Source organism: Kogia breviceps, chromosome 16 (assembly GCF_026419965.1).
Source record: "Kogia breviceps isolate mKogBre1 chromosome 16, mKogBre1 haplotype 1, whole genome shotgun sequence".
NCBI classification, from domain to species: Eukaryota; Metazoa; Chordata; class Mammalia; order Artiodactyla; family Physeteridae; genus Kogia; species Kogia breviceps.
The window spans coordinates 9,482,108-9,504,931 of record NC_081325.1 but is presented as its reverse complement, the minus strand read 5'-3'; the positions used below and the strand labels follow the sequence as shown (position 1 = coordinate 9,504,931).

At 41.7% G+C, this 22,824-nt stretch overlaps 1 protein-coding gene across 1 annotated transcript in view; it reads right to left on the bottom strand.

The window, feature by feature from the left end:
• Window positions 1–22,824, bottom strand: part of RXFP2 (relaxin family peptide receptor 2) — a 96,115-nt gene that overhangs the window by 15,099 nt on the left and 58,192 nt on the right. Inside the window, 10 exon segments of the mRNA XM_059042189.2 lie at window positions 82–311; window positions 3,585–3,656; window positions 5,781–5,852; window positions 5,960–6,031; window positions 9,597–9,668; window positions 11,082–11,153; window positions 14,309–14,380; window positions 15,443–15,514; window positions 17,341–17,412; window positions 17,995–18,066. Coding sequence (XP_058898172.2) covers window positions 82–311; window positions 3,585–3,656; window positions 5,781–5,852; window positions 5,960–6,031; window positions 9,597–9,668; window positions 11,082–11,153; window positions 14,309–14,380; window positions 15,443–15,514; window positions 17,341–17,412; window positions 17,995–18,066 — 878 coding nt within the window.

The window sequence follows — 22,824 nt, the reverse complement described above, 5'->3', positions numbered from 1 at the left end:
CCATCTGTTGAATGCCAATATAATCTAGAGCACAGCTCTCCGAAGATACCCTTAATCCATTTATATAGGAAACATACTTACAACAAAGGATTTTGATGGACGTAGCATGGGTCATGTTTTCAGCTTTAATGAAAGATCTCATGCCAATGACAAAAAGATTTCCAAAGCAGGTTATGAAAGCTATAACCCAGACAAATATTCTGAGGATATTGTTAGCCAAGAGGTCCTCAAATGAAGAAATGCCGTCAGTCAAGGGCATACATATTCGTACATGGGAAGCATAGGAGCAGTATCGAAAGTTTTTGAAATAACTAAAGTCAAAGGGAAAAAAGAGTCACTTCACAGCAATGACACAGAAATGACAGCTGCGCTCTGACTGGGGCTGCAGCTGTGTTAGGTATGTGGCTTCACTAGGCTTGGTTATTTTTGTTTAGTAGTGATTATGTAATTATAGAGTTCTTCATTAAGTATTACGTTACTCTAGGCAGTGTTCTTCCTTTAAAGGTGAAGAACCTAAAACGTACGTGTCCGCTGTGGGTTGTCTGAGGTGTCAGGGGAGGACATGAGAATGGGAAATCTCCAGGACTCTACCTTTCCCCATCACATTGGGTGATTCTCTAGGGTATTACAAAAAAGTAGATTGTCACTGTTAAACTGATCTTTAGCAAACATTCAGGGGCTTCCGTTTGGGATATAAGGGACCCACGGAGTAGCTCACTAAAAACATTCCTGTCTTGTACTTAGTTCTAAGTCTATTCACCTCAACTAGCCTTCTTTTCCCTGATACAGGCAGGAAGGGAAGGTCCCTGAGACTAGGAAAATTCAGTCTCATTGAAGCGAGGAGGAGAAAGCAGCTGCCTTAAACACAGATTCCTTCACAGGGCCTGGAAGGACTTAAACCATTTCCAGAGAAAAATACAGGCCTCTCTGTGATCCATGTGTTTATGGCCTAAGTGGTGGAATCTTGATAGGCTGGAACTGGGGAGATCATTTGGTTTACCGCCATTCTCCAAACCTGTTATGTTTAGGATTTTCTCCCACAAAACTCATTTTATTTTTATATTCGTTCACCACCTCTTTTAGTTCTTTTCTCTTCATCTAATATCTTTTTGTCATCTGCCCATTCAATTGCTAAACTGGCAAGTTAAAGGAAGTTTGTTTATATTTTTTTACATTTATGTGTGTAGATACAATTGCTTTGGTAAAAGAAATTCCATTGGATACAATTAAAAGAGCAATTAACCATTTTATTTTAAAAAGCCAGTGTTCTCAACATATGAATACTATATCCTCTGCACTTTTAAAAAACTTCTGATGTTCAATATAATACAGCAATTTAAAAACATTTGAAAGATAAGGTACAGCATGGTGATTATAGTTAATAATACTGTCTTGTATATTTGAAAGTAGCTAAGAGAGTAGATCTTAAAAGTTCTCATCACAAGAAAAAAAAAATTTGTAACAATGTGTGGTGATGGATGTTAACTAGACTCACTGTGGTGATCGTTTTGCAATATATACAAATACTGAACCATTATGTTGTACACGGGAAACTATAATGTTGTATGTCAATTATATCTCAGTAAAAAAGTGAAAATAAAGTAGAAGAAAATTTGAAAAACAAGAGAGGCAGGGAAAAAAAAAAAAGAAAGCTTTACTTTGCCCCGGCTTCCAGGCCTCCCATGATTGGACCCCTGGCTACCCTGGTCCGCCTCAGCGCTTCTCATCCGTGCTCAGTCCACCCAGACACGTCAGCTCCCTTCTGATCCTCGAAACAAGCCAGGCTCATCCCCTTCTCAGTGCAGTGCTTTTGCTTTTCTCTCTTCCTGGAGGAATCTTCCAGGAAGAATTGTCTCCTTCCACTCAGGGCTGCTTGACTGTCACATCTCTGACTTCTAGGTGAACTACCTACATCCTCCTCCCTTCCCTTTATCTTGCTATACTTTTCTTCCCAGCATTTCTTAATGATGTATTTGCTAACTAGTTTACTTTCTGGTTCCCAAAGCTAAATGGAAGCTCCGTGAGGCAGACTCCTCTCTCTCTCATTGATCCGTGTGTTCTCCTTGGCATGAGGGAAGTACTCAACAAATACTTGTTAGATGGCAAATGAATGATGCATGGTTTAGTGCTGGGTACGTCACACAGAGATATTGAAGGCTATCTCTACCCTCAAGTAGCTTACGGTGGTCCAACCTCTCCTCCCACTGGGACCAGGGCACTGGTTGGCAGGTGGACGTGTTTCAACAAATGATGGGCAAGGAAGATGAAAGAAGAATCGCTAGGTCACTTAGTAGGGAAGTAGCTAAGTTCACACATTTTCTGTTAATTGTTGGGTCCTTCTTGACCTCAACCTGTGGTTCATATTTAAAGCAGCCGCTTCTCCATCAAGTTCTACAAAGGGTGAATTTCTCTGTTCTAAGGAGACTTCACTTGCTGCCTGCAGCAAGGGAATGACAGCCTCATGATTTATCTACTAGAGCCACAGAAAGAGAATTTATGAAAACCATGTGGATATACATCAAATACTTGTCTTTGGGTAATCACACCTACTGCATAGACGTAAACAAAATATTCTCCCAAAAGGTCACCTTCCCACCAACCATTTCAGCCCCTTGCTGATCCCAACTTGCTATCTTACATCGAACCCTCCTTATTGTTGTGGGTAACAAGGGTTGATTTTTGAAGCCATGAACACATCAGATTACACAGTTGATAAAGACAGGATCATGTCATAAACTCCTATATTAAGACAACGTACACAGTGCACTTTAGCCAAATATATTAACGTGACTTATCAGAACTACTATAAAGATTAATTACCTCCGTTTTGCAGTGCATTCAGTAACAGAAACAACACCTGGAATTTACATAGCACCTTTCCTCTTACGGGCTCAAATCTTAGAGTACCTGACTGCTCACTCATGTGAGGTGAATTAATGTTGCCAGGTCTCCTGAGTACCATTAGCCAGTGACTTCATCTTGTGTCATATGTGGCATTCTGGTACCCTAATCTCTTATTGGGCCTCAACTGGATAAACAGCATGTTTCCAGAGAGAAGTGCCATTCATGTCAGCACATCATAATATTGAGCTCTATTTGAACAGGGACCAAAGGTGACAAAATTTAAAAGTTCTCAATAAAAAGACTTTTCTTGCATTAAAAACACAAATAGGGGCTTCCCTGGTGGCGCAGTGGTTAAGAATCCACCTGCCAAGGCAGGGGACACAGGTTCGAGCCCTGGTCCGGGAAGATCCCACATGCCGCAGAGCAACTAAGCCCGTGCGCCACAACTACTGAGCCTGCGTGCTACAACTACTGAAGCCTGCACGCCTAGAGCCTGTGCTCCGCAACAAGAGAAGCCGCCACAACAACGAGTAGCCCCCGCTCGCCACAAGTGAAGAAAGCCCACGCACAGCGAGGAAGACCCAACACAGCCAAGAATAAATAAAGTAAAAAAAAAAACACACATAGCAGTGATACATCAGACGGTTTAAAAGAGAACATCAGCAACATTTCACCATACTTTCTTCCCCATTGGCAACATTTCACCACACTTTTCCCCCCATTCTTTCATACATACATACATGTGAGAAAGATTCTTCATGGGCTGAAACATTTGTGTGTTTATACTTGGAATCTCTATCCTTTCCAGGTCTCTGGAAAACATGCACAATAGGTTTCATGTTTTTAGGGTTTAACTTTTAAATCATTGTATTCTTTGTCAATCTTAAAAACCATGCTTCAAAATCTTGTTATAAATTCAAATTAGGATGAAAATTTTACAATAAACCGTCTTAGAAAACTGCCATCTCTCTTTATGCCTCCTGTAACTTGGAGCTGATTTATCACTTTCATGTGCAGAACAACCGTCTAATAAAACATGTTCATTCATTTCTTTGATTTAAAAATGACAGTTGTGATTTGTATGATTGTGAAACTGGCTCTGTAGTTTGATTTTATAAACCACGAAATATGAGTTAGAGGCTTTCAGACAGGACTTGATATTTTCAACCTGAGTTTTGTCAGAATCTGGATTTAAATACAGTACTTTCTTCCTGGCCTATGTACCTTTAAGGTAGAAAACCATGGAAGCAATAATAAAAGGAGCTCCGAGTCAGGACAATCATTTTCTAAGACAACAGTGGGAAGCATAATTCCTGTAATTCCTCCAACCCCACAAAATGTCCACACAGGGCTCCACTGATAACCCCTAACACTCCTCATTTATCCAGAAGCTTCTTCAAATGTGGATTCTTAGAAGACACTTTAGGATGGCATGAATTAAGGGAGTCTGCCGTGTTCTCAGGAAACATAGATGGAAAGAGGATGATCTAAAAAGATAGAAACCTTTTGCTTTTTAAAGGCTTATTTTGAAAGATGTTTGACTCTCACTCAGCTTCTTTTGGGCAAATCTGAATATGGATTTCTGGACAAGGTTCTGAGTTTTCCTTTGCATATTGAGTCCTTTATAGAGGACCTTGGTGGTCAGAAATGAGACTTAGGAAGCAATTCTACCACTGAATCATCACAGGGCCCCTCCTGCAGGAAACTCTGGAGTCCTTTTTAAAGGATTCTGCCCCCCCTTCTTTCTTTTGCTCTCTAGCTTCTCCTGAACTTATCCAATTTTACCATTACATGGATTATGTGATTATTTGATGAACAGCCTGTGGTTTTCAAAAGAGCAGAGGCTACTATACACTCAGTGCCCAAGACAGCGCTATGATTAAGTTGGTGGCTAATAAATGTTTGTAAAATAAATGTGTAAATGAATCTTTAGAGAAAAGAAAATGAGACAATAAAGAAAGAAAAGAAATGAAGACAGGGAAGTATGGGGTAAATAGTTACTACTTTGACTTTTCAGAAGGGCGTGACGTGTGACTTGATACTTTGCCTTTTGGAATTCAGTACGTAGTGAGTGAAGGGAAGATAATTTTGTCGACATCTTCCACCTTCTTGAGAGCAGGAACCAAGTCTTTTTCATCACTGGATGTTCACTAATATCTATCGAGAATCTAAATCTTGTATTAATTTCCAACAGAAAACTCTTTAGCAAGAATAAAAAGTGATAATAAGGATTGGTCTTTGGAATTAAATGAAGAAAGACTTTGGGCTGGGATGAGGTAAAGTAATATGCACTCTGTGGCGGAAAAAAAAACCCAAACTTTAACCACCAATGGCTATTCATGGGAAAGGAACTGATGAGGTTCAAAGAACAGCTGGCAGAGTTCTTGGCACCATTTAAAAGCTAGTATGTTCGAAATTTTAAAATACTAAACAATATTAATTGTCTGAATGTTCATATTTATGGGATAATGTTTTCTTTACTGATTGAAAAGTAAAAAGCATGCTCTGAGGATTGATATCAAGTAGACTGTTGTAGGAAAGAAGAAAGGGAAAAAGTGAAAAAGTAGAGAAGTCTTATATAATTTGCTTTTTTTTTTTTTTTTTTACCGACTGCTTAGTAACAAAACTATTGCAAATGTAATTCTTTGTGAAAACTGTAAGAGATTTTTCCATATGAATCCTGTTTTCAGGAAGGAGCTATATGTAGCTTCAAACACAGAAATGGTCTTTACACACACTGAATGGTAAAAAATGAGATTTTGCTGTCATTCAGTACATACTGGATGGTAATCTTGATGCTAACAACTGTCCGAGGATGCATGCTCAAATAAAAGCCCTCCTGTGGGTCAAACACCTGTTTAAAAATAAATGTGGTCCTAGGTAAAGCACATACACTCAAATTATAATCAACATATGGTTGGTTACATTTGACTTACAGAGACTGAAGTTGTTTAAGACTTTCAAACTGGTTCTCGTGGAGATACAAGAGAGGATTGGATGACAGATTCCTTTTGTACCATTTGAAGGGAGGAGGAAAGAAGCATGAGGATATTATTATTTTGGAAACTCACGATGTTGCCATTTAAATCTGATGACAGAGGGGAGAAGGACTTACAGTTTCTGAAGAAGCTTCAGGTCTTTGAAAATGTGGGGTGGTAGCTCCATTATCATATTGCTAGACAGGTCCCTGTCGGTGACAGTGAAAACCCAAAGCGATTACATTGGAAATAAATGACATAGTTATTACTCCTCACAACTGCCATCATCCCATTTGATGGGACAGAAAATACAACCCTTTTTTTTTTTTTTTTTTTTTCTGTACGCGGGCCTCTCACCGCTGTGGCCTCTCCCGTTGCGGAGCACAGGCTCCGGACGCGCAGGCTCAGCGGCCATGGCTCACGGGCCCAGCCGCTCCGCGGCACGTGGGATCCTCCCGGACCCGGGCTCGAACCTGTGTCCCCTGCATCGGCAGGCAGACTCTCAACCACTGCGCCACCAGGGAAGCCCAATACAACCCACTTTAACCAACCTGATAGCTTGTTACCCAACGAAGTCATGGGAGTCAGCCAAATGGATATGTTTTCCATCACTTTCAGACAGGTGACATTTTGCTCATCCAGTTCCCATCTGGAATTTCCTCTCAGCCCCTCTCCAACACACTCCCAACATGGCTTCAATGTCTACTTTGATTAATTCCCTCTGTTTTAGGTACTCTTTGTACCTTCAACCATTCATTGTTTCTGTGATTCCTATTTGGTTCATGTATGTGATATCTTGTTTATCCAACTACATTAGAAGCTTTCTGAGATCAAGACCTATGTCTCTACTTATTTTGCATTCCAACTAAGAGAGTTCTGACCACATAATATCTGCCCAGATGATCTTGAATGGATAAGTTCACATATTTTTAGTCTACTTTTATACGGTACTTTTTTTTTTTAGAAGAAATTGAGAATTTAGATCTAAATATAATAGGGCTGTCCAATCCAGAAAGAATTGCAGGGCAGTGTCTCTACAGAATGTGAAAAAGAGATTTGTCAGGATAAGAAGGAATCAGGAATCTTGAAGGGTCCAAAATATCCTCTGAGCCAGAGAAGATGTTAAAAGTGAAACAGATGTGAAATCGCCTAGGAGTCAAACAAAAGATCTTATCTATTTTTGATTTTTTGGTGCTCCTGATGGATATATGGGAGTGACAAATAACTATGACTTAGTTCTTTCTCTAAAAAAGCTTACAGTTAGAGTAAACAACTAGATTATGAAACAAAAGAATGAAACAAGTGTTATTACACAAGTACAGATGAAAAACAGAGGAAGCAGTCATCAAACTTGGCCTGGGAAATTAGGAAGCGTTTGAGCAAAGTTTGATGATTTTTATAGGTGGAGTCAAAGAAGAGCAGATTTTCAAGTGAGGATTAAGCAGGACCAGAGAAACAGATGCTTGGAAGTCGTGACATCTCCAGGAGTCAGCAAGTCGTCCAACGTGGGTGGAGCATAGAAAGGATGGGGAGATGTAGAGGAGGTGAGCCTGGAAAAGAGCCTGGAGACAAAATGGGAAGGCCGTGAATGCATTCCAAGGCAGTATTTCCCAGAATGCAGTTCAGGCATCAGAATCAAGGAAGATGCTTATAATAAGAGCACTTGCCTGGTGCCACTCCAGAACTATCACAGCCGAATCCCTGGAAGGGAGCCTGGTAACATGCATTGAAAGCCAGCATTCCTGTGATTCTTCTGAGCATTAACACTTGAGAACTATGTCAAGGACTTTGCTTTATGGCAGGCAACAAGGAAGGAGAATGTTAAATAGGACAGGGGGAAAATACGCTCTGGGTTATGGGATGATAATTCTGTTAGAAGAATGAAAGATAGGATGAAATGCCAGAGATTCAGAGGAGGGAGACCTGGCAGGAGGCTGGGACCCTGGACCGGGCGAGAGCTGATACGGGTTGAAGGAGGCACTGGCAGGGTTTACGGTCTGATGGGACAGCAAGCGTAGAGAGAGTTAGAAGGAAAGGGAACAGTCTTCTAGCCAGGCTGCCAGAAAGAATGCAGATTCCACTAAGATAGGCAAGCCTAGGGGAAGAAGCTGGCTGTGGGATAAGGGTCATCTGTAAATTAACTTAAACAATAGATTTTGAGGGACTCTCATGACACCCAAGTGTAGACAGCCTGCCGGCCGGTGTTCTAACCTGCTGCTCCAGCCGCAAGGAGCACAAGCGGGTCATGGCGCGGAAGAACGCCACAGGTGTGCACAGATCAGAGGGAGAGTGACAGCAAAACAAGATGACGACGGTCTCGGACACCTGGAGAACGTCCGGCAAAGCGTTACCTTGAAAAATAAAGTACAGTCTTCCGTGCGGAAAGGATCTGAGTGGCCTCATCTAAGTGTGCTTATTCCTCTCCAGAAGGGGTTTGTGGTCAAGAAGGCACAGTAAAATTATCTAACGTTTTTGTGAACTTAAGAAACGTAAAAGCCTTGTTCAAGTTAATTCTACTGAGTTCTGAATTTCTTCTATCATACTGGTGCTATCTGGATTGGAATGAGTTATTGGTGGTCCTAAACGAAGAAAGCTAGCATCTCTTATTTAGGCTCTTTTTTTTTTTTTTGGTGGGGGGCAGGGGGTTGGCTTTGCCTAAGTGTAGTGTAAGAGGAGGATTAGGAAACATCCAGAATGTGGACTCCATACCACTGTCTCCTTTAGTTTGGATAAAAACACACTCCTGCTTGTCCTGGGCTACTCCTCCGTTCCAGCCCCGTAACCCAAATCTGTACCCATCCTCCAAGGCCTGATCAGGAATGCCCCTGTGAGAAAGCAGTGAGCTCTTCTGAGTGAGCTGTCTTTAACTTTTTGCCATAGAATGATAACATTTTAGTTCTAATGCGGTGCTTTGCACATTATAGGCACTTAAACATTTGTGGATTTGGTATATGATACTCATTCATTAGGTTAAATTATCTTAATTATTTGTGAATTGTTTTTCAAATTACTCTTATTGAACTACTTTTCACAGTCCTTTCTGGATTTCAAAGCAAGGTATAAAGAATGGGGGAGAAGGTGATTAAGAAATTAATTTCCATTTTTTAGACTTCAGATCAGGAGGAGGAGATCTCTACCCTAATCACCACTATTTGTAATGTAACAGACAATTTTAAACGCCAATGATACACAGTTTTGTGGGTAGTGATGAATTAATAGCAAGACAGATGATTTTCAAAAGGTTTAGACCTACAAAACATATATTTGAACAGAAAAATGCACATGAGCTCTCTGAATATTTTTCAAAGAGCCTCTTTCTAGACATTTCTATTTGCGTCATCTGCTCTGGAAGTTATAATATCTTAAGGGATAATAAGCACGTTCGTTCTTTTCTTTAGTTATAATTGATTAATATTATTTCAGTCATTTATTCATTCAGCAAGCATGTATTGAGAATTCACTGTACTCCAGACATTAGAGAGGAGAATCCCTGAGTTTAAGGAGCCATGGAAACTCATTTACTCCCAAACACCCATATGTATGAAATCAGTCAAAGAAAATAGGCAGAGAAATTAGAGTAGGCTAAATCCATATTCAGCCCACTGTCTGATTTTCAATTTGCTTTTAGGATAATGTTGGTTTTCTTAATTGATTTTGAATTTCCAGTCGTCTACAGGATTTTGATTGCTACTAATGAAAAGCAGTCTCACTACTCATTTAGATTTGTAATCCTGAAGAAGCAATCGTACTTTCCTAGTAGACATTGCTACTTACAGTTCTCCTAAATTTTTTAATGAAGAAAATGTCTTCTCTGGAACAAAATCAATTTGATTTCTAGGCAGGAACCTGTAAGACATGGTAAGAGTCAGCATTGTTGATCTGTGTCTGCTGTAGTAATCAGTTCTCACTGGGAGATGCCATTGATCCGGGTGTAATTTAATAAGCCTCCGTTGAAGTCTCAAAGCAAGGCATGTTCTGGTGTGGGACACAGGCGGGAGTTTCTCACAGAGAAGGTATCCATATGCTCTCTCCAGGACATGCTCCCGTAAGGAACTTGAGGTGCTGAGTGTGGTTTACGGAGCTGCACTTCGTTTGGAGTCTGGTCACTTTAGAAGGTGTTTCTTTCCCAACATACACACATGCAATGTCAAATTTGGACCCTGTTAATAATTCTGTGAAGGCTTTGAGAGGATCTTTGGGTAAGGCACATTCCTTAGAAGAAGAAGCCCGGAAAAAGAGCAAAGCTTGAACCAACCCCATTTGGGCCACAGACAAATTTTAAATTTGGTGGGGGAACAGTGATTTTACATTTCCTCTGTCTAGAAATGGAATCCTCCAGGACAGACGGCAAAAAAGGGGGGGTCGTCAGCTAACTACCTTACCGGGGTGTAAACAAATGAGATAATGAGTATGAAGGTGGTTCCAAAGCTACATGGTGTTATAAAATAGGAGGCGTGGGTGGTATTTGTTTATCTTCCAGCGTTCTCTCTCATTATCCATGAGACAAAGGATAAACTCTTTGCATCTCCCATGTGGGATGGCCTCTTTTCTTACTAAATATGCTAATCTTCAATCTGATTGATAAATCGGCAACCTGGCAACAGCCTTATCTCTTAGTCTGTTGGAGAAAAGTGGTTTGATTACTACAAATGGATATGCTCTGATTTTTCTCTTCCAACCACCCATCCAAGCAACAAACATTACTAAGTACTTACTATATATGGAGAACTATGATTAAAACAAAAGCACATTCTTGTGTTTTTAAGCTTACCAGCGCAAATGTGCCAAAACCGATCTATCTGCCTTCCTGCCCCCATAAAAGACACAGTTAGCAATCAGAATCACCAGTCAGAAGCTTTGGCCAATCAGGATACATTAGAGGTTCTTCTCTTTAGCATAAAATTTTGTTTTCTTTAAAGAGAGAGACATCAAGTGATAAGTGTCATTAGCAGTAACCACTTTCACATACATTATCTCGTTTCCTTGTTGACCGTGGGGTTAGGTACCAGTTCAGCAGAGAGAGTGCACAGAAATGATGACGGCCCTCAGAAAGGAGGCGGCTTAAATGGTTGGCAGCTAAACATAAGGCTTGGCCCTGCCATCCAAGTCAGTAGATCCATGTGTACATTTTCTAGTACTGCAGTTTCAGACCAAGGCTGTAAACAACACATCCTTTAAAACTCCTTGCCAATATTTTCTTTCGATTTCCAAAGCTACTGGGTTTCCCCTCATTTTTACTGAATTACATTGTATACTTACAGCACTGTGAGTGAACTGCACGACAGAAAGGTGGAATTCGTAAGGTATTTTATTCCATTGCCTTCCAAATCCCTAAAAGGCATGGAGGAAAAATATTTTTAATGTTTTTGCACAAAGCATATGTCTAAAGGCAGTTTTTGGTGAGACAACAGTTCTGAACTTTATTTTTACTTCATTCCAATTTTTAGGCTGTCCTCCTACTTATTGCAGGGTCAGTATAATTAATATTCTGCATCTTTTTCCCTTTCTAATTAGTGTTAGAACTTAATACAATTGAGCGAAAGGGCAGCCTGCCACTTAGTGAATGTGTCTCTGTGCCAGTTACCATGCTATTAATTAGCATAAAATTCATACTATAATAATAGTAGCTCCCATTTATTGGGCTTTTATAGTGTCAGGTACTGTTCTGAGTGCATAATACACACTCCTGCAAAGTTGGCATTATTACCTCCCATTTAACACACGAGGAATCCGAGGATCTTGGAAATTTACTTTTCTTCTGGTCACACAGCTACTGAGGGGTAGAACTGACCTTCCAACTCAGATCCATCTGAATCTGATGCCTAGACACTTAGTCATGGCACTGGAGATCGCTATATTCTCCCCTCCCCTCCCCCAGGGCCAGGTAGATATTTGTGTCTCTATTTTGCTGAAGAAGAAACTCAGGCCAAACTATCGACCAAGTACTGGATGCCAGAGTCAGGACGGCGAGTCCCAAGCTGTGTGAAGGGAAGTGCCTGCTCTTTCTACCCCCCTCCAGGATGCTGATGCTGACTGCAGGGCTGCTCTGAGGGGCCCAGGTCCCAGCATCACCGGGGAACTTGTTAAAATGCAGATTCCCAGGCACCACCCCAGACCCACTGAATCAGAAACCCTAGGACTGAGGTCCAGCGGTCTGTTCTAAGTCTTTGCATTGCTTGCGTTGTACGCTGACGTTGGAGAAGCACTGGTGGAGAGATTACGTTCTGCCAAGGTGAACCCTAGAACAGCAGCACCCGCATCGTCAGGGAACAGCCGCAGGACCGCTCTGACGTGGCCGCTTCCAGCAGCGCCAGGGAAGGAGACGATCGGCTCTTCTGCCAACTCTCCTCATTCCGTTTACCGTTGGCTTCCTACAGGCTTCCTGTACACGACAATAGCTGCTTTGCTGCCCCTGAACCTTTCTCACGTTCACGTTAAACTCACCAGTTCCTTTGTCATTGCCTTTAAAATTCTATTTTATTTTTTTTAATTATTATTATTTTTTAAAAATTCTATTTTAAAGCCATCTTGGAGGTCTTGCAGGAACTCAACTTTTTTTTTCACTCTTAAAATACAGCAATTGCAAATAATAAACAGTGGAGTCCCTTGAAAGAACAAATATTGTTCAGTAGGATAGGGAAAATGTTTTTACACCTCAGTTATGAGGTGCAGTTGTGAGCAACAGTCCTAGCTGATAGCAAGTGAGGGAGGAGAAGCATGGCCAAAGCGGTTTTCTTCTGCCTTTGAACTGGGGCGATTTGGGTCTGACCTCTCAGCTCTCATTTGTGATCAGCCAATCTTGCTAACGACATCTATTCACTGAGTGTCTATTTTTTCCCTCGTGTCTGTGGGAGCCTAGAGTGAAAATGAGTGTCCCCAGATGTTGCTTCCTGGTCTCCTCCTTGTTGCTGATGCCCATTCTGGGGACAGAATGGGTACGGGCTGGAGGCCTGATATTTTTCTGTTAACTTTACTCCTTCCTGTCGCTTTCCCATTGTGTGGATGTACTTGCTTAGTTTCTAAGTGTTTTCCACCTATTCTTTTTTTTTTTTTTTTTTTTTTCTTTGCAGTACGCGGGCCTCTCACTGCTGTGGCCTCTCCCGTTGCGGAGCACAGGCTCCGGACGCGCAGGCCCAGCGGCCACGGCTCACGAGCCCAGCCGCTCCGCGGCATGTGGGATCTTCCCGGACCGGGGCACGAACCCGCGTTCCCTGCATCGGCAGGCTGACTCTCAACCACTGCGCCACCAGGGAAGCCCTCCACCTATTCTTAATGAGTCTTATCCTCATGTTTTTCAGATCATCAATTCCCCCCCCACCCACTTTGCTTTTTTAAGGCAGCTCTGCACGGCATGTGGGATCTTAGTTCCCTGACCAGGGATCAAACCCGTGCCCCCTGCATTGGGAGCATGGAGTCTAAACCACTGGACTGCCAGGGAAGTCCCATCGCTCCCATTTTTAACATTTAGCACACTTATGTGAGACCCCCACTGCCTTAAAAGTCTTTTGATAACAGGTATGTAAATAATTTTTTAAGTCAGTAAATAAACACAAGGTCATCTAATAGTGTTGTAACAAGTGAGGCTAGTTCAGAGAGGATCCGAAGCTGAGGTACTAAAATTTTATCATATTATGGGTATTGAGTCCCCTGATTTGACAATGGGGAGAGTTCTGGGGGGACAGTACAACCGGCATTTTCCCAGGACAGGAAGTCGCTCCTGTGCCAATCCTGCCTGTCTCAGGAGACCGTGAATATGAACATGGTGGAATGGTGGGTAGTGGTGGTGAAACCAAATGAATGGTTTAAATGTGTATTGGTCGAAAGCTACCAAGGAGTGGAAGTGGTTTAGCACATTCATTTACAGAGTTGTTTTTGAGCACTATTATGTGCTGATCCTTGTGCTGGGTATAAAATCACAGAATTTACTGAATGGTAGGGGATAAACAGGTAAACAGATGGTTCTATGATGACAGTGCCCTGAGACAGCGGTGCAGTGGGAGGAGGGGAGGCGTGGTGGAGGCTCTCCTGTTGTAATCGGGGCACAGAGGCAGCCACTGAACTGGTGGGTGTGTCAGAGAGGGCTTCCTGAAGGTGACGCTTAAATTGACTTTTGAAGGAAATGTCGGAGAATAAAGAAGCAAGACCTTTCAAGTTGAAGGAACAACATGGGTTCAGGGAACTGACTGAAGGAGCAGTAGTTCGGTGTATCTGAAAGGAAGGCACAAGGGGAGAAGGGGCTGGCAGAGAGACCAGGTGGAGTAAGGGATAGAGGACAACGGGTCTCTGGTGCTAAATTGGGAGGCTTGAACTTTACCCTCACACCCGTGAGGATTCCCAAAAGATGTTTCAACCAGGAAGTGACATGATCAGATTTTGGTTTTAGAAAGAAAAGCAGAGATGAGCTTTTTGTGTAATTGTGAGTTAACTTCAGGGCTAGTTTCCTGAATCTGGGCGAATAACAAATTAGCTGCTAAGTGCATACTCACATCCAGTTGAGTTGAGGCATTTGGGCACACATCTGCTTGGGAAGGGCTTCTAAGTGGTTATTCACCATAGACCTTTACACAAAGAAGAGATTAATTAGAAACGAAATGATATGCCACTTTAAGAACAGTATTTTTACTATTTCCACAGTTTGGGAACTTGCATGCTAAAATCAATATATTAGGATGAAGAATATAAACGTAACTACCTCTTCAGAATGGTCTCTAGATATGTGTGTGGCATGGATAAGGGAGCAGATGTCAGAGAAATTATGAATGCATACGTGTGATACATAACCTAGGAATAAATATGAAACAGTTTGACTTTATGAGATGAAACAAAAGTATATACCGGGTAATAATTTTGAAGTTCATGGTAATTTTCCTTGTAAACTTCAAATTTGCAATCATTTCCAGCATCATCCATCCAAAGTTTCATTTTAAGAGTAATGTTAATCATTTACAATATTAAAAGGCCACATTGGAAACTGCATTAAATCTAAGAAGTGATAGTGGGAGGCATTTGGGGAAGAAAACAAATCATGAGCTGCATGATTAACTTATGATATTGTGGTTCCTTTTCACAACTGGAGACTTAATGATGCTATATGATCAAATGTAAAGGAACATAATAATCCCCTGCTGATAAATAGTCCCAGTATATTAATAAGCACTGAAAATGTAATTATGAGAAAAGCTTAGTTGCTAAGACAAAGATTTTGGAATTTTCAGTTACTCTTGCTGGACAAAGACACATTTTCCTTTGTTAAAAATGTAGTTGGAGCTGAACTCCTGGAAGACTCTAACACATTTAAATGTAGTAAGGAGATAAAAATGAATACTGTCTTTGGTGAACCACTGCAAATAAAAACATGCCTTAAAAAAAAAAAAAACAGAACATGACTTAGGACTAAAGGGAATTAAGGGAGATCAAAAGGAATTGAACTAGTCGGCTTAAAATATACCATGAGCCATGGACAGGAAGTAGCAACAGTAATTGTGGCTTGAAACACAGGAAAGGTTTTGACTAGTATAAATTTTAGGGGGCTTGATTTTCTTAAAGCTCTTTTTGAAAGCTAGTTTTAGATGTCATTGAAATTTATGGACAGATGGATTGAAAGGTAGATGAATACTTACAGGAAAAACAAGGAATTTAATCCAGTGAACAACCGCTGTGAAATTCTGGTTATGGGATTGTCATCTAGAATTCTGACAAAACACATCACAGACATTTCCAATGTTACATACATTTGCGAGATTAAACCAGGAAGAAATAAAAGGCCGTGTCAATCCTGTCTCCCCCCAACACCTGCTCTCCTCCTTCCTGTCTGTCCACACTTGGCTCAGGGCTCTTACCAGAGAGCTTTTCCTTCACCCCATGGCTGGAGCAGCACTTTCCTCCAAACCCCCATAATCCCCATCCCAGGATTTATCAAGTCCATCCCGATGGTCTTTGCTCCCTGTAGCCACCTCCCTTTGGACTTAAGAACCTTCACCTCTGGGTTCCTGGGTCCAGACAAGCTGCACTTAGCTATTGGCTGATTATGGGCTCCAGAAATGCTTTGACCTAGTGATTGACTGAATGAAAATGGAATGAAAAAAAATTCTTAGGAAATCACAAATGGTTCCTTGGTCTCACGGTGCTTAAATGATGTAATTAGTGGGGCCTATGCAAACAAACTTATTAGACGCTTGGAGGGTGAAAGAGTGAAAAGACTTACAAATTCAAATCACTGTTTTTAATTCTATATGGTATTTTCCTAGAAAAAAAATAGAGAAGAGGAAATATGCCTTCTTTTCTCTCGTTGCCTTTGAAGCCAGGTACCATTTCCTCTTACTTTCAGAGGTACCTGAGGGTAGGATTTGGAGAAGGGGGCTTCTGAGCACCTACTATATGCCAGGCATTCTGCATGTGACACTTTATATATGTTATATGATTTAATTCTCGCAACTTCCCTCTTCGAAAAAAGGAATTATGATTATAGTTTACAGATGAGGAAAAAGAGGCCTAGGAAGATCAAGAAAATTGCCTGGAACATTAAGCATGCGGCCATGGCATTACACAAGGATCTGGATGAAGCTGAAGTCCTGGCTTTTTCCACTAGACCAGGCTGACCTACAGAAAATGGGAAAACAGACACAGCCTTCTAACTGCCCTTTGTTCATTTTTCCTGATGAAAACACAGACCTCTGATGTGAGACTCCTTAGGATGGAGCTGGTGGCTCAGCTTGCTAAGTGATGAAACACAACAAGCTCACATATTTTCAGTCTTTTCTATGAATTCTCCAGAAATCAAAAAAGGCCTTATCTTGCTTACTTTCTAGGTCTGTGGTTTTCAACAGAGGACACTTTTTTTTTTTTTTTTTTTTGTGGTACGCGGGCCTCTCCCTGTCGTGGCCTCTCCCGTTGCGGAGCACAGGCTCCGGACGCGCAGGCTCAGCGGCCATGGCTCACGGGCCCAGCCACTCCGCGGCACGTGGGATCTTCCCGGACCGGGGCACGAACCCGTGTCCCCTGCATCGGCAGGCGGACTCTCAACCACTGCGCCACCAGGGAAGCCCACAGAGGGCACTCTTTCCCCCAAGGGATATTTGGGATTGTCTGGAGACATTTTTGATTGTCACACCTCTGGGAACGAGTACTGTTGGCTCTAGTGGGGTAGAGGCCACAGATGGCACTAAACATCTTAAAATGCACGCCCCCCCCCCACCACGATCAAATAATTATCTGGGCCAAAATGCCAGTAGAGCTGGGCTGAGACACCCTGCTATAGGTAAACACCAGGTGGATGGATGACTTAGCAAGCCGACTTCTGGGCGCAGAGGCCACCTGAAAAAACATAGCACTGATTTCTCTTCACACAACCACCACTTGGCATGCCATTATCTGAACTGCTTGGGTAACATGCTCCAGATTATGTGACAAGCAGAAAAATAAGTATAATAAACAGGATACATAAATAGATGGAAACTATGAGCCTTGACGAGTATCATTAGGACTGTGATCCGAGGGAAGGAAAAGCTAGAGTACTTACAGCCAAGTTAGATGATGTAAGTCTTTGAATACTCCAGGTCTGAGAGTTGTAATGCAGTTGTGGTTGAGATATCTACAAATAGCATGGGTGAGTAAATTAGGCAAACTCAATACTCCACTTTAGTCACATATAATTACTGGACATCTGTTTCTGAAAGCACTCTACTGGACGAGCAGGGGCCAGAAAATCAAAGAACAGGCAGGAGACACAGATAACCAAAAGCCCAGTGTGACAAGCACCAGGGCCAGGACCAGAAAAGTGGCCAAAAATAATGTACTGGGACATTATATTATGTTAGAGTGTAACGGCAGAATAAATATGTGAGGTGATTTTTGCTTTTGTCCTTTTGGTCACACCCTTAGTAGACTAACATTTGAAGAGAGTGTATATAGGTAAGTTATATATTTTCTATTTGTGGAAATGACCCAAACTTGAGGAGACAAGATTAACGAGAGCCTTTATACCTGTCTCCTGGTAAAACTTGGAATTTTTTAGCAGTTCTTTCAGTGTAATAACTGATTACACTGTACTTTGTGAAAACTTATTTCTCCCATTTCTCTATATCCAAAGTCGAGCCTTTAAAAAAGTACCATTCATTCTACCCTTTCAATTGTGACTTAAAATTGTACTCATAATTATGAAGAAGTTACTCACAGTATTTGCAGATTATGTAATCCAAAGAATGCTTTCCTGGATATATGTCTAATACAATTATGCTGAAGGAATCTGGTAGGAATAAGATAGAAGAGTCATGTGATTATGGTTCATGTATTTGTTAGGTTGTTTCTTCACCTAAAGACAATTTGTGCACCTGGCTCATAAGATCCTGTCTTATTCTCGTGTTGGGAGGTAGAGGCCTTGCCAACGAGAGAAGGCTGTGAGCCTAGCTGTGCCTGCTATCCTGACAGCACCCGTGCAATGAGACCCTGACATCTCTGACTTGAACCACTGAGGCCCAGTATGCTGTGTGTGGGGACAGAACTAGCCTGATTTCTGCAAACTGGCATTCTGGTGGCCTTCCTTCTCTGACATGCAGGAGTCGCCCACCATGTGAGACTAGCCAGGCTCTTACTGCTGAGCTTTCTTGCTCTTTCAGTACAGAGGTCCACCTTCAACTCCTCATTTCTCTTCATTCTATTCCCATGAAACGAGGTGAGGGCAAGTCTCATTCTGTTTCAAGATGCAGCTACTTAGAGAGGGGCTCAAGGTCACATACGGCATCAGTGGCCGAACTGGGGTCAGTGTAACAACTTCAGCTCACAGGGCCATGAGCTACTTAACCGCTGAAGCAATCTAGCAAGAGTGTACGGATTCAATAATAGCACTTTGGGGCTTCCCCGGTGGCGCAGTGGTTGAGAGTCCGCCTGCCGATGCAGGGGACGCGGGGTCGTGCCCTGGTCCAGGAGGATCCCACGTGCCGCGGAGCCAGCTGGGCCCGTGAGCCATGGCCGCTGAGCCTGCACCTCCGGAGCCTGTGCTCCGCAATGGGAGAGGCCACGGCAGTGAGAGGCCCGCGTACCGAAAAAAAAAATAATAATAATAATAATAGCACTTTCAGGAGTATCTAAGTAAACTACTTCCATTTCTTGTGCTCATTATATTAATGCAATGGGAGGTTAGCCTTGATTTCATATTTTCTAAAGAACTTTAGGCAGGAAATATTCACGCTATTAATAGTAACTAATGTCTACATAATCTTCTGAGTGGCTTCCCTATTCTTATTTTGATTTGATTTGGGTCCTAAAGTTTTGTTTTGATTTGTTTTTGGCCACGTGGCTTGTGGGATCTTAGTTTCCCCAACCAGGGACTGAACCCATGGCCCCTGCAGTGAAAGTGCAGAGTCCTAACCACTGGACCGCCAGGGAATTCCTGCTTCCTAAAATATTTTACGCTTTCTCATTGCTATGATACTTCACTGCAAAACTACTGGTAGATCTTTTGCTTGTTCAGCATCTGGCTGTACTCTGAATTTTGTTACACCACAATTATTCCCAGTGAAGCTTCCCAGCCTTTGAGTCATGAGTGTGTTATAGTTGTGCTGGGATATTGATGTCCCCAGCCCTCAAGGTGGCAAAGTAAAGCCAAGATTAGCTTCCAGTTATTAACAAACCCATCTTTTATCCCAAATATTGAACAAATATTGTCATTTTCTCTGCGTACCACCATGTGGAAAAGCTGCGTACTACAGAGCACATGCATTACAACTATAGTGACACACAAAGCACCAATTTCAATCCTACAAAGTAAACTTGAAACCCTGTAAGAACTCGTGCCGTTCCATCCCCCTCTCCCTGCTGCAACATGCCTGTACGGAGATGCTTCACATTGTAGCATAAATTCTGCTTTTGCTTTAAAGTTCTGCTATGAATAGAATGAACCCATACATATCAATATCTGTTTTAGCATTTTCAGAGCCCTTAGGGTGATGTAATGAAAGTTAATATGGTGAATTACATTACAATAGCAAATGAAAATAGTAAAAGAATATAATACCATAATCTATGTATTTGAAGTTCCTCTTAAATATAAAATTTACTACCTAACTCGTGTTACTTACATTTCATTTAAGATAATTAAGTCAAAAGTGCACTGCACATTTTACCTACACATTGTCAATCTTGAAAAGATGGGGGCAGTCGTTAATTGTGAATTTGACCTTGTGCTTTCGATCTGCACGACTTACCTGATATGTTCAGTCTATCTGCCTTCACTGACACCAGTTAAGACTCCAAATTCTTAAATAATAAAGAAGCTCTAGTCTTCTATTTAGCCAGTTTGCTGGCACCCCGCGGAGAACTAGAGTCCCAGGTCTCTTGTCTCAGACTTAGGCTGCTGAATTTTTTAACTTGATCCTTCAGTATCTGCTTTCTTCTTTACAGAATAGTAGCTTGGTGAATATGAGGGGAAATTTGGAAACATGACAGTTTGGCAAGTGGTGTCCTCTTTTGCTTCACAGCTGAGATAGGAGCCCGTTTGATATACTTTACACTGAATGGTTTTTCTAAGAATAACTTACTGGTTCATGAATTCCTGCTGTTTCAGCTGTCATGACTTTTCAAGCAGAAACGCCAGGAATTTATGTACCTGAAACTAAAGCAAATAAATGCTTTAACGGCATGCGTGTTTATAGCCTATTTTTTTAATGCAACATTTTGTATTCATGAGCCAGGCAGACTCCCTGAATTACATTTTGTTGCATTAAACAGGAACCCAGTTTAAGAAGGAATTCCTAATTTATATAAAATGTATGTCACAGTGAGGAGAGGAACTGCTGTTGGTTTCTGTGGTAGCAGTGATGAAGTATTATGGTCAAGCTCATAAACTGTATTTTATTTCTTTCTCTCAAAGATCATCTTAAATTGCTTCTTACCCCCTAATGTTAGAAAGTTTAAAAGAATATTACAAAGAATAAACTGATTGTTAGTGAAAGCATTCAGATAAGTGACATTTGTTTATCTAGCAATTAACATTTTATTTTGACTTAGGAATTTCTTTTTCCGGATGCCTAAATGACCTTAATTTCACTGTAAATATTTAGAGCATGCAAGACCGGAGACGCACTTGACATTACATTGGGTGATCCCTTAGGATATATCCCAATACAACTTAAAAGATGCATATATCAACTTTATAAGCTCAATACAATCTAAAACATATATTCATGCATGTCTTTTCCCTGGTCAACCAGAATAAAGCCCAGATGCTCTAGCCTAGCGTCCAAAGGCCCTACAACCATGATTCAATGACCTCTCCAGCATACACTCCATCATTCCTGCGGGAACTCTTTTCCTTTAGACAAACTTCCCTGGGCACTCTCTTCCTAGCATCCTTTGAGTGTCTCTGCTTATGCTTTTTTGAAGGTTCTCCTTGCTGAAGACACTCCCCACCTTCTCTTTAGCCCTGTGTGTTTAGTCCTACACGTCAGTCCTTCAACAAATGCACATTGATCCTCATGTATGTTTCAGCGTATGTGACGCTGAGGGGTGCTGGCAGTGGCGGTACATGGAACTAGGAGAGAGCCAGAGGACCATCCAGTTCAGGAAGAGGGTAGGATGGTAATGAGGGGTTTCTTCAAAGTCCAAGGATGAAGGTGAGGGGTTCACAAGATGGAATCATAATTGAAAGAATGACCTAAGACATGTTCAAAACTCAGACACTGAAGGAAACAATGGGCAGTGGAAACGAATTTCTAGTTATATTTTGCAAACAAGAAAATGTGAGGGAAAAGCCCAAGCCTGCTGTATGGGACATGTTTTATATTATCATGAAATAAAAAAAATATATAAATTCTCTCCACTCCTACATTGTTCTTGTCTTCTTGGTCAACGAAGGTGATCTCAGGACTGAAGTGAATGAATAGGATACAGCGTTGTGACAGTGAAAGCCCAAGATGGTAGAATAAGTTAATCAAAATGAGTTAAAGCCTCTGGTTTGGACAATTTCTCCTAGAAACTGAGAAACACTGAAAATGCACACACTCAGTCGTGAACAATGGAATCTGGAAAAAGGAAGAGCAGCTGGAAAATTCAAGATGGCACATGCCGTTTTGATGTCCCAAAAGGTAAGTAGATTTCACAAGCTATAGTTGGATGAGCTTGAAGTTGGTTCTGGGCGAGATCGTAGGACAGGATATTGTGATGCTGCTTTGTGAGCACCTCCAAGAGAACAGGAACAGGGCAGTTCACGAAAAACAGGGCACGTCAGACCAACGTGATTTTCTTCGTTTAAAGACTGATCAGATAAAAGTGTGTGGTCGATTTTGCTTATATGTCTACCAGGCATTGATTAAGTGGGTTTATAGACAAAATAAAGAATGCTGGCACTGTCCTGCTCCATGTCTTAGGTAAAGATGGCTCATCTTATTTTCACATAACAGAGTGCTGGGGTAAAGAGTGAATCTGTTGGATGAGCCAGAAAGACCTTCCCAGTCTGGTAAGAAAAGCTGAATCTAACAGGGTGAAACTGAATAGGGATAAATCTGAAGTGCCACAACTAGCTCTCAGGTGCTAAGCGCACAAGTACAGGATGGAGAAGCTGTCACTTGTCAGTTATGCGTATGGTACAGGATGAGGGATTTTAGAGACACGGTCACTGGGAGTTAAGAGTATGAAGTAGCCACAAAAAGAACAAGTGTAACCTTAGGGCATAAGGAGTTTAGAAACGAAGGGTTGCTAGCTTCCCCCGTTCTGCCCTTGTATGTGTCATACAAGTGATGATATTACATTTATTCTAGGCACTACACGTAAGGAGTATGTAGGTGACCATTTACAGAGTGGCGAAGAGATTTGAAACCAGGCCCTTTGGGGCAGAAGTTAAGGATTCGAGGCTGCGTGGGGAGAAACCTGTGGCGGGGTGCATGGCGCTAATGGCGAGCTTTGAGTACCAGAGGAGTTACAGAGAAGACTTACTGGGTGTGTTCTGATCAGTGTCACGGGGTAACGCTCTGAATCATGGGCAGCTTTAGAGATGTTCGGGGCAGGAGTA